This window comes from Herpailurus yagouaroundi, unplaced genomic scaffold (genome assembly GCF_014898765.1).
Source record: "Herpailurus yagouaroundi ecotype Mexico unplaced genomic scaffold, PumYag 77, whole genome shotgun sequence".
In the NCBI taxonomy this organism is placed as follows: Eukaryota; Metazoa; Chordata; class Mammalia; order Carnivora; family Felidae; genus Herpailurus; species Herpailurus yagouaroundi.
Genome location: NW_024412388.1, coordinates 87,010,515 through 87,022,521, shown reverse-complemented (window position 1 = coordinate 87,022,521; position 12,007 = coordinate 87,010,515). Strand labels below are relative to the sequence as shown.

At 36.8% G+C, this 12,007-nt stretch overlaps 1 protein-coding gene across 4 annotated transcripts in view; it reads left to right on the top strand.

The window, feature by feature from the left end:
* Positions 1 to 12,007, top strand: part of DPH5 (diphthamide biosynthesis 5) — a 55,001-nt gene that overhangs the window by 20,504 nt on the left and 22,490 nt on the right. For all 4 annotated transcript variants that reach the window (XR_005788799.1, XR_005788798.1, XR_005788800.1 and 1 more), the window contains exons 5-6: positions 7,811 to 7,931; positions 10,685 to 10,724. Coding sequence is in view for 1 of the 4 variants with exons in the window: in XM_040471118.1 (XP_040327052.1) it covers positions 7,811 to 7,931; positions 10,685 to 10,724 (161 nt within the window). In the remaining 3 variants the exon portion in view is untranslated. The remainder of the gene's footprint in view (positions 1 to 7,810; positions 7,932 to 10,684; positions 10,725 to 12,007) is intronic.

Below are 12,007 nucleotides of genomic sequence, written 5' to 3'. Positions count from 1 at the left end.
GGAGGCCTCTCTAAAGTGGTGTTACTTAAGATTAGATATGAATCAAGAAAGAGTGAACATATTCCAGTCAAAGGGAATGGTTTGTGCAAAGACTCTAAAGTGGAAATGACCTTGGCTCATTGAAGGAACCAAAGAAGGGCTTATTGGAGAGTAGCAGGCAGGAGAAAAGTGGGTCTGAGGTCAGATAAGTAGATAGGGTTGGATCACTAGGCTCTCTAATCCAACGTCAGCCGTTTGGATTTTATTTGTAGTGAATTGATCATGTAGCAGAGTGTGATTAGGTTTAATTTACTTCAGACTCTGAAGTCTTTCCTTTTGTCTTGTGAAGAATTAGTAGTCCTGGCATAGATATTAATTACATGTATGTTAAGTGAAAGAAGTTTGACACAGAAGACCATATATTGTAGGATTTTGTTTATATGAAATGTCCAGAAAAAGCAAATCTGTAAGATAGAAAGTAGTTATTGGTTGGCTGGGGTTTAGAACAGATATTGCTTATAAATGGACATATGGAATCTGATTGAAGTGATAAAAATTTTCTAAAACTACATGTGGTTGCACAATTCGGTAAGTTTACTAAAAATTGAATGTACGTTTGTAATGGGTGAATGTTACAGTATGTGCATTATGTATCAATAAAGTACTTTAAAAAATGAATTATAAGAGGTTTGCTAAATGAACAGTAAGGCAGATACCTTCCCAACACAGGGAACTATACAGTTAAAGAGAGTCACGAAGCACTTTGGAATCTTCGAGGTATTATAGAAATACACAGACACCAATGAATACATACATATGTACCACAGAAACCTTGGTTACCTAGAGATTAATTAACACAAGACTGAGAATATATATGTTGGGTAAAAACTGACTATATTTTGAGTAGAACTGGTAAAGAAAAAGTAATAATGGAAAAGGTTGAGTTTAATTGCAGATTAAAAGTTCTTGGTTTTACTTTTGCTCAGGCAGTAATTAAGGAGTCCTCTAACTTCTCTGGATCTCAGGTTTCCTAACGGTAACGGGATGTGGGGACAGGGAGGAACACCGGACATGATCAATGGTTTTCAAAGTGTACCAGGATTTATGAAGCTGTTTCAGCAATTCTGCAGAAATTGAAGTACTTGAGACCAAATAGCAATGAATAAATCCCCAGGGAGCCTTGATCTTTAACCCTATCGATGTTTTATTTAAGAATTTATTTGGGGGGCGTCTGGGTGGCGCAGTCGGTTAAGCGTCCGACTTCAGCCAGGTCACGATCTCGCGGTCCGTGGGTTCGAGCCCCGCGTCAGGCTCTGGGCTGATGGCTCGGAGCCTGGAGCCTGTTTCCGATTCTGTGTCTCCCTCTCTTTCTGCCCCTCCCCCGTTCATGCTCTGTCTCTCTCTGTCCCAAAAATAAATAAACGTTGAAAAAAAAATTAAAAAAAAAAAAAGAATTTATTTGGAAAAAAAGACTTGGCACTAAAAAGTATGGAGAATACTAACTGAGATCAATTCTAATGTCCTCTAGATTTACAAGCCAAAAAACCTGGCCTGTTTTCTAACTTCAGGCAAAGGTTACCTTAACCAAGATACATTAGATGCTCAAATTTTCACTGAGTAAATCTTAGGTTTTTCCCAATTCATATACTAGTTATAAACATATAAACTTTAAAATCATGTTATTTGAAATTCCTAAGTAACAAATATTTCTAACACTTGTGAAATTTGTATTTTGAGGATTTTTCTAATCAAAGGAAAATCCATTTATTTGTGTAGAGCCAGGCAAGTTGGTTGTATTTAGGCATTCCTGATAATGAAATATCAGGGATTTTTCTCACTACAGAGACGGCAAGAACAGAGTCTTTTTCTTGAATTCTTAAGGTTAAACATTTGGCACCTTAGTCATGCAGAACCAGAATTTTTTTCATTTACCATTGTCTCTGCTTTAGAAAAAACTGTTTTTAAAAAATATTTTTATTTTTCTTGATGATAAGTGACATATATACTCATAGAAAATTAGGAGAATATAGTAAGTATAAGGAAGAAAATATCTGAAGTCCCAGTACCTGGAAGTAACCATAGTTAGTTACTAGTTTGGTATATTTCCTTTCAGTCTTTTTTTTAATGTTTATTTATTTATTTTGAGAGAGAGAGAGAGAGAGAGAGCAGGGGAGGGGCAGAGAGAGAGGGAGACAGAGAATCCCAAGCAGGCTCCATCCACCCTATCAGCAAAGAGTCCTATGCGGGACTTGATCACATGAATTGTAAGATCATGACCTGAGCCGAAATTGAGAGTCAGACGCTTAACCAGCTGAGCCACCCAGGCGCCCCTCCTTCATTCTTTTTATTCAATTCTTACCTGGATACATTGACCTGAAGATGACAGGCCAAAGAAAGAAGAAATTACAAATTCTGGCACACTTTCTTTATGTGGTATTTATCATTTCTTGTTAGTCATTTGTGTGATAGAATGAATCTTTTTTTTAAAATTTGGTGACTAAAATGGTTTTGAGACATTTTAAAGGACAGATAAATGAGACAGTTCAGTGAAACCAGGTAGCAATGATTTCTGCATAAAAACTGCATTATCAGTTGCAGCCGACTTCAGGGAAAAGATTGTATAATTTTCTCATCATTACGAAATGCTTCCACTTTCTCTGGCTGTTGCATGAGTGACCTTGATTATTGCCATATGTTCCTCTGTTTATATAATACATTTCTACTTTGGAAAATATGTATATTACTTTTAAAAAGTAACAACTCATTTCCTTCCTTTTTTTCATGGCACAAGACTCATTGTGATAATCAGCATTGTTTTGACCTTGTAGTAGTTCTTACTGTTAGTTTTCAAAAGCATTGAATTGATTTCATTGTTGTCCAGGGACTAATGTAGAAATGATAAAGTCTAACCTTGTACAGTGAACACTAAACTAGGTAGTAAGGGGATCCACACTCTACACTGCCACGTAACCTTAGAAGAACGCATCTGAGGAAGCTTCCTGTTCTTTCAGTCACTTTGGAATTATTTTGACCACCTGCGGAATCATGGGCATATTAAAAATGTTTTTCTTTCCATTTCCACTGGAACTGTTTTTAGTCAATATTTTAATAGCCATCTTCTCTCCCACTTAATAGTTTTATTTTTAAATTGCAGATATGATTGTACCATTCTTCTACTTGCACAATCCTGATACATCGTCATCCCATACAGAATATTCAGTTACTTTATGTGTTTATGTGTTGGGCACATAAACTTCCTGATTTACTCATCTTCACATCTCCCTTTGTGCTTTATCACAGTGCCAAAACATATAATCAGTATGCAACAAATATTTGCTGAGTTGAATTGCTTATTTATTTACTTATCCTTCCCACCCCAGCCCAAGTTGGTTTATTTTTGGAATTATGTACTTTAAATTAAAATTCTTTCATTTAATTCATATGTGGGTTCTCTCATTTATGTGTGATAACATAAATTTTATAGCTCTTTTGTCTTCAACTTTATGTATCTTGTATGCAGTGGGCATGTGCATAATTTTTCTTAGTGTCAGCAAAATCAGTGTTACATAAATGTTAAGCAAAACGCATGTGGAGATTAAAAAAAACAACTCCAAGACCAATATTCTGTATAGAAAACTAGTAACTCTTGATTATGTGGTTTGTGGTGTGTTTTTTGACATCTTTGCTGGCTCAGCTTTCTTTTACCTCACAGATTTAAGTGATCTGATTTAGGATTCATGTTTATATATAAAAGATACATGTGGGGCTTCACAGAGTTGTTTAAAAAAATTTTTTTTAATGTTTATTTTATTTTTGAGAGAGAGAGAGAGAGACAGAGCACAAGTGGGGGAAGGGCAGAGAGAGAGGGAGACACAGAATCCGAAGCAGGCTCCAGGTTCCAAGCTGTCAGAACAGAGCCCAACACGGGGCTTGAACTCACAAACCGTGAGATCATGACCTGAGCCGAAGTCGGTGCTTAACCAACTGAGCCACCCAGGTGCCCCACAGAGTTCTTAATAGCAAGTTAAATTTTCTGATTTTTCTGTATGTTGAGAAGATATTTTTTAACTTAGAAAATCACAAACTATTTTTTTTGTTTGTTTATTTTGAGGCAGGGGGCAGAAAGAGGGAAAGAGAATCCCAGGCAGGCTTGCACTGTCAGCGCAGAGCCCAACATGAGGCTGGCTTCCATGACCATGAGATTGCGACCCGAGGCAAGAGTCGGACAGTCAACCGACTGAGCCACGCAGGCACCCCAGTCACAAACTATTTTTTATTTGAATGTAGAATGACAAAAGTATTAAATCCTAATTATAAAAATGGATTTTACAAAGCATTCTGTGCTTCTGAAAGGAAGGAAACATTGGTGGCAGTGCGATGAGTTAGAAGATTATTAAGGTCATTCAGGCAAGTGGCATTAAGGACTCAAACTAAGGTAGTGATAAAAGAAATGAAGTCAGTTGTAGATATATTATAGAGCTGGCATTGACAGGAATTGGCACATGGTAAAGCTGTCGGGAATTAAGAGATACTTGTTAGAGGCAAGTCGGGCAATAGCTATTTCTAGATAATTGCTTAATACCATGCTAAATATTGCCCAACAGTTCCCACCTCTGTTAAGTTGTTTCTACCATCTTGTTCTTCCCCCAAGATCAAGTTCCCCCATCTTTTCCACCCTTTAAGGTCCAGCCTATATCCTGTCTTCAGGAGTTGTCTTCAGGTGCTTTCCAAGTGGGAGTAATGCTGAACTCCTTCAGTACTGTCTATGTCTCATTTTTTAGAATTATTATTTACTACCTAATATTTATCTTTCTTATGCATCTTCTTGCTTTAACTAGATATTGCTTTATATGTTAATTAGATCATTTTGAGTTTTTATCTTCAACAGATAAAAACACGATCCAATATCAAGTTGGATAAATTGCTTTCTTTATAACTTGCTTCAGATTAAAACAAACAAACAAAAAGACCTGCGTTTATCTACTGTTCTTAGAAAACAGCTCTTTTTATGGTCTCTAAATTTAGATTTGCATCAATACTGTTTTGGGGGAAAATGATTACAGTACAAAGGCTAATATGTATAAGACAGTGCTTAGACTTCTGCAGCCTCAGTTCTCGACACTGTTTTACTCCAGTTTCTTTTATGGTTTACTGGTAAGTCCTTGGATTGTGAAACATGGCACTGATCTTTCTGTTCTTTGAGGGACTGACATCTTAAATGGTGAAACTCTTTGCATAATGTTCCAGAACTCATTGAAGAAGTTTGCAGCACAACCATGGGAATGGTTACAGTCTATAAATCAGGGTCCTAGAAAGCAGTGCTTATGTGAGGCTTTCTTTTAATCCCCCAAATTAGACAATTCCAAGAAGCTTTCCTACAGCATGCTGCAGCTAGTGTTTATATGTGACTAGCATCTCAATTCTCTCAGAAATCATCTATCCCTTTCTTTCTGAATGAAGAATTTACCTTCATGAGTATATTTCCATGACTCTTAAAATATTGAAGGCCCATTTAGGAAAGTGTTTATATATGGTTGCATACGTAATTTTCTTTAACCTCAATAGTTTTATTTTTTACAGAGTAATAGCAATATTTCAAAGTCTGATCAGAGATGCCAAAAATCCCTTTTAGAATGTAAACTGTTGAACTTATCAGAGCTAAATCATAAACTTATTTTCAAATATTTGGTAATATTTTTGAGCTCATTCCAGTAAGGAAAGCAGTTGGATTATAGCAAGACACAGCATTTTAGACCATTTTTATATCATCATTATAAACATATTATTATATCATCAAATCCCTAACATTTATTGTTTTTACTGTGTGCAATGTATTAGGCATTCTACACACTTTATGTCATTTAATCCTTTAAAAAAATCACATTATTAGGTTTATAGTTACATGCATTTTCCCGGGGAGCTTCTCTTGAAAGTCGGGAAGGTTATTTGTCCACGGTGGCCCATCTATTAATGTTTATTTATTTTTGAGAGAGACAGAGACAGAATGTGAGTGGGTTAGGGGCAGAGAGAGAGGGAGACAGAGAATCGGAAGCAGGCTCCAGGCTCTGAGCTGTCAGCATAGAGCCCGACGCGGGGCTCGAACTCACGAGCTGTGAGATCATGACCTGAGCCAAAGTCAGACGCTCAACTGACTGAGCCACCCAGGCACCCCATGGTGGCCCATCTATTAAGAACCAGCGCTGTGACTTCAGAGCTCTTGCCTGCTCTGTGAGGTATATGCAAGACTGCATTGGAACACATTGGAACTCATCAGCTGGATGCATTTTTCACAGAGAAACATTATATACGTGGCAAGAAGATTCATGACTCTGAATTCCTGCAGTTACATGGCTCTTGCTATACTGATCTGAGAATTTGCCAGAGGATGGCATGGCTTCCATAGATCTTTTTTAGACAGTTTGCAAGTGGACTTTGAGAATAAAGCTCATTGGTAGGTGAGTTGGAAGTTGTGGCCATGTGAGGAACCTGATGAGCTTTCCCTTAAGAACTCAGAGTCACCATTAAGAGTATCAGTTACAGGTTTTAGGCCTCAGTGTACAAAAAGTGAGAAAATTTGAGCTTTCCTGGGGTGGAGGGATAGAGGGCCTTGAATGCTCCAGCTTTTCTGTTTCTGTTCTTTCTGCCTCCCCCTTACCTCTTGCAGCAGCTTCTGAACACTGATTGGAGAAGCCTCAGGATGATAATCCCTTCTGCAGACCAGTTCTTCATTTGAAAAATGAAAAACCTTGGGCTTAGAAAAGTTCAGTACTGTCCTGTGCACAGTTTGTGGCAGAGGACTAGACTTGATTTCCTGTGTCTAGTGCTTTCCAGCTCTTATAAATTGTTTCAAGCACTGTTTCAAATGAATAATTAAATCTTTACCTAACAACTTTAGTTTTATGTTTTACCATGTATTAAGTCTTTGAATCTAATTGTCCTTTGCACAGTGACTAGATAAGAACTAATATTAACATATTACTTCACAGTTTGAATAACTTTTTACATGTTTACAACCCCATGAATAGGAAGGACAGTATGTTTTTACTATCCCTATTTTAGAGATTTAGAAGGAACAATGTCACACAGCTACCAAGTTGCAGAACTAGGATTCAGAACTGAGTTTTCTTAGCATAAGATGTGGAGTTGGGCTCACTTCAGTGAACTGTGCAGCCAGACTGGAAGCAAGCTGGAACAAAGCAAGCCTCTTGGTTGTGTGATGGCCAACTGGGGTGGGTAGGCCACTTGGGAAAGGAGGAGGTTTGGGCAAACCTTCATTGAATTCTATAGTGAGGAATCAAATCGTGGGTAAAGTAAGGGGGTAGGTTTTAAGAAATAGCTACAGCGAATATACTGTCTGAATTGTCCTGAGCTGTCATGGTGGAAAGGAGCATTTCTTGGACCTCAGTTTGAGTCTTTTTCATTACTCACTAGCTGTGAGACCCTGGGCAGATGAGCTTGATGTTTCTGAGCCTTGGTGGTCTGTAGTGTGAGGATAATAAAATTAACCTAGTGAACAGTCCCTGCTCTGACTGCTCAAACGTCTTTGTTTATTTCCTTCTGGGTTCTGTTTCAGTATTTTTAGCAACTACATAGCTAAATCGTGAACTGGTTACATATGTTGCTATACTGAATGCTGAACTACTAGGGGCACTACTGTAAAGGGCATCAGAGAGACACCAGCTGCTGTGGACCAAAGAGAACATGTATTTTGTGAGAGATTTGATCCCCCACTCATCTCAAGTCTGGGTCTCACTTTATGTTTTGGTTGTTAACTTTGAAAGAGTAAGCAGTGAATTGTTCTATCATTAATTAATGTTTTTACTTTTTCTAGTTGTATAAGTTTGGAGAGACGGTATCTATTGTTTTTTGGACAGACACTTGGAGACCAGAAAGCTTCTTTGACAAAGTAAAGAAGAACAGACAAAACGGCATGCACACGTTATGCTTACTAGGTGAGGGCTTTGGAGTTTCCTTAAAGTCACAATATGGAGTCATCGTATTATTCTCATTTTGATTTTGTGTTCAGGTAAAGCTGTTCTGTGCATAACTAGCTAGAGGTTAAGGAACGACCTGGTCTAGCTGCTCTGTGTGCCACATACTTCCCTTACTCTCAGGGAGATAACGCATTTTCTGCTCCAAATACCACCTGGCTATTCCCTTGTGTATACCATAATTCGTGCTACTCCCTTCTTATGCCCTCATGAATCCACTCCAGCATTCTATCATCTTACCCGTTTATCCATCAAAACCCTGTTCTTGTCAGTTTACTGCAATTCAGCAGACCTGTATTAAGCATTTATTCTTACCAAGTGCCATCCTTTGTCTTCCTAAAGATGTTTTTTGAATACCACAGTATTGATATCAGAATCACAGAATTACAGATCTGAGAGAGACTCTGAAGATCATGTTATTGAAGCCCATTTTACAGATGAAGTTGAGGCCCAGAGATATTTAATCATTTTCCCACTGTGTCACCCAGTTTATCAGTGGTGGAATTGGTGGAATCCAGATAACCTGTTATTCACAGCTTTTTACTATATCATGCTGTACTTTATGCCCATTGTAGAGTTAGGGTTTTTTGGAATACTAAGGAAGTATTAGACATGTGTCCTGCCCTCAGGGTTTTGAAATTTAGTTGCTATGTACACAAAAGTTTAAAGAACAATTAAGTTCTGTTGTATAAAGAGGCAGGAAGGACAAACCAGAACTTTGGCTCTCGATTTCTCTTTCTAAGAGCTTCCCCCTTTTCTTGGCTTTCCTGGGAAAAGACAAACAAGGCTAAACAATATATCTTCCTTGCTCCATTAACAAAAACAGGAACAAGGTGTGAAGTATAAGATATGATTTCAAATCCTCAAACCGTACATCTCATCATTTAATCATCTGGAATGCTCATCATTTAAATTAGTATATATTTATTGAATGCCTGCTGTGGTCCAGACCCTGTAGGGATTAGTGAGAATATACCATGTTAGGATACTACAGAGAATTTAAAATTTACTTGAAAAGATCAGATGTATATGATGTAATTAAAGATTAACAAAATATAGTAATAACTATATAGATATTTCAAAGAACAAAGAGCTTTTGAGGGGAAGTTAACATAGGCTTTATGAAGGAGTTGGGACTTATGTTACTTCAGGGGTAGTTTAAGATAGGCTGGTGTGTGGGTAATAGTAGAGCCACATGAATAAATTGATTCAGTAGACTTTTATGGAAATTCAGTAGACTTATATGGAATTATGCAGGGTGCTGGCACTAAAGTGAAAAGGAGATGCTTACCTTTAGCAAGTAGAAGTAGAAAGGAATAATTCTGGCCTGTGTGAAGACAAGGGAGAAGTATTAAGACTGGTCTGGCTTGATATTAAATAGTAGTCTTATGTTCAATCAAAAAGCATTTGCCTGTAAAAATTCTCCCCAGCCCTCTTCATACTTAAAACCAGGTTCTATAGAGCAGATCATTTAAAAAGTTAAAATACTTAAAAACTCACAACATTTCAGAACCTCAAGGTGAATGAACTAAATGAATGTGTTGAATTTTTAAAAATCTTGCAGGTACCATATAAAGGAAGTCTAAGTCTGTTAATTGTATTGCAGGCCATTTTCAATAACTGATTTGCATTTTTTCTTATATGTGCTAGACAAGTGGAAAAATTAAATAATGATATTTCGAACCTGAAAGGTACATTCACCACTGGTTCCAAGAACATTTACAAATACTTACAAGGGCTTAACCTCTGCTGTATTTTCCTAGGAAACTCTTTAGTCTCCTTCATAAGAAAACCTTTGATAATCACTTAGGAAAGCTGTAGAAATCCAACAAAAAGACCCTTCAGTTGCAGTGTATTTATTTTTGCAAAAGCAGACTTTGGCTGAACCATTTGTTTTTAGCATGTAGAACAGGAAGCAGCTGTTGCTCTTGCTGTTGTATACTGAGTTCCTGTGAGGATGTGGAGTGATTGTGCTTTTTTACCTTTTACCAAACTGTGTGGCTGAGCATCAGTGATTAAGAAGTAAAAAGAATCAAGGATTTGTGACACTTGCATTTCAGGCTTCATGAGAGCAGAGATTATGTGTGTTCTGGCCTCTGTGGTAGCCCCATACCTGGCAGTCAGTGCTTGGGAAAGCGCTGTTTATGAATATTGGGTATTAAAGGGTTTATTTACAAGTTATTAGACATGTCTTAACCATTCACAAGAGAGCAAAGGTTTCTTTTCAAAATGTGGTGAAAGTTTTCTTCTGTTACATTACATGCATTAAAGCTTACGTTCTAGTGCCTGAAAAATAGGTTAAGAATAGGAACATAAGAAGACTTCTCAGTTGGGTCTGTGCACTTACCAGCTAGTAGAAATGAACACAAAGATTTGGATTAGCTGTTAGGTAGTGTATATGCCAATATTTATCTAACTCTTTCCTGTGTCTTCTTTTCCAAGAGGAAATTAGATCCTTTCAGGATGGTCTTAGGGCCACCTCATGTTTGTTTTCTAACTAATGACCTTTACACACCACAAGCTTCCATTCTTCTGTATATTTCTATAAAAAAGTAGATGGATACAAGTGTGGCGGAAGAATGACATGAGCTCTGAAATTAATATTTTGGAGACTTGACAAAAACGCTTCCCCCAAATTTAAATGAGTCTACCGAAGTTGACACACGGGGTTTTGGATAAAGTAGTTAATTAGAACTATTTTTCACTTCCTACAGACATCAAAGTAAAGGAGCAGTCTTTGGAAAATCTAATCAAGTAAGTTCTTATTCTGAGAATGCTTATGTCTGTTTCTAATTCCTTATACAATAAATTCTACTTAAAGGACATGGGTTCTAAAGATTGTTGAAAATTAGCTTTCCTTAACTGGTAAAAATTAATCACCTCATCTTATGACGTGAAAAGCAGTGTGATGGAGTGGAATCAGCAATAGATCTCATGGATTCAGGACCGTGACAGTGGTTGACACCTAATAGGCACTCTGTAAATATCTGTGGTGTGAATTAATGAATTGGTGGTCAGAAGAAGACGTGGATTTGAGTCCTGAGTCTGCCTCTGGTTATGTGCTCTTAGGCAAGCTACTTTGGTTTCCGAGTCTGCCTCCTATGTGTGATGAGTGCTAAAATCCTTTTTTTGCTTATCGAGGCAATGTGCAGTACAGTAGCTACTACCCACATATAATTAATGAGCGCTTGAAAAATGGCTAATGTAATTGAGGAACTGCCTTCATAATTTAATTTTAATTAATAAAAATACTCAGTTATTAGAAAAGTATATTTGGAGTAACTTCACTGTGTAAATATTTTGCAACCATGAATTTTATGAAATTTAAATACAGATTAAGTATTTCCAATGAAAATTTAACACTTGAATTAATGCTATAAGCATGAAATAGCAGATGTCAAAAACTTAGTACAAAAATAATCTCTTTAATACTTTTTATAGGAGTAAATGTTGAAATACAACATTGTGGATATAGTGGGTAAAATAGTATTGTTAAAATTAATTTTGCCTTTTTTTTTTTTACTTTTGTTAATATGACTACTAGAAAATTTAAAACTCTGTGGTTTGCATCATATTTCTCTTGGACAGTGCTGACTTTGAGAATTTTTTGGGGAGTCAGTAAGATAATCTGTATGAACTGTTTTGTAAGCTATGAAAACAGTATTTTTATTATGATCATGGGCAGATGTGGTAGGCTTTGAGGTATCAGAAGTAAACATATCTAACCCTCCAAGATTTTTAGATATTTACCACTTTAGTTTACTTTTCTTAGAGGAAGAAGTGAAAAGAGGAATATGTGGTTTAAACATGGTAATAAAAATGAACACGATAGAACCTGGTTAAGCCAGGATCTAGAACAAATTGCTGCTTAATTTGAACTGTTTTTGCCTGGGTTATCGCTTTAAATAAAAGTAACTTTGATTTAGACGTTTGTCATTAAGTTGTTGGACTTTTATTTCTGCCAGCATTTCGGGGAGATCAGAGGACACTTGAAGTAGAACAATGAAAAAAGCTTAAACTTAAACAATTATGGTATT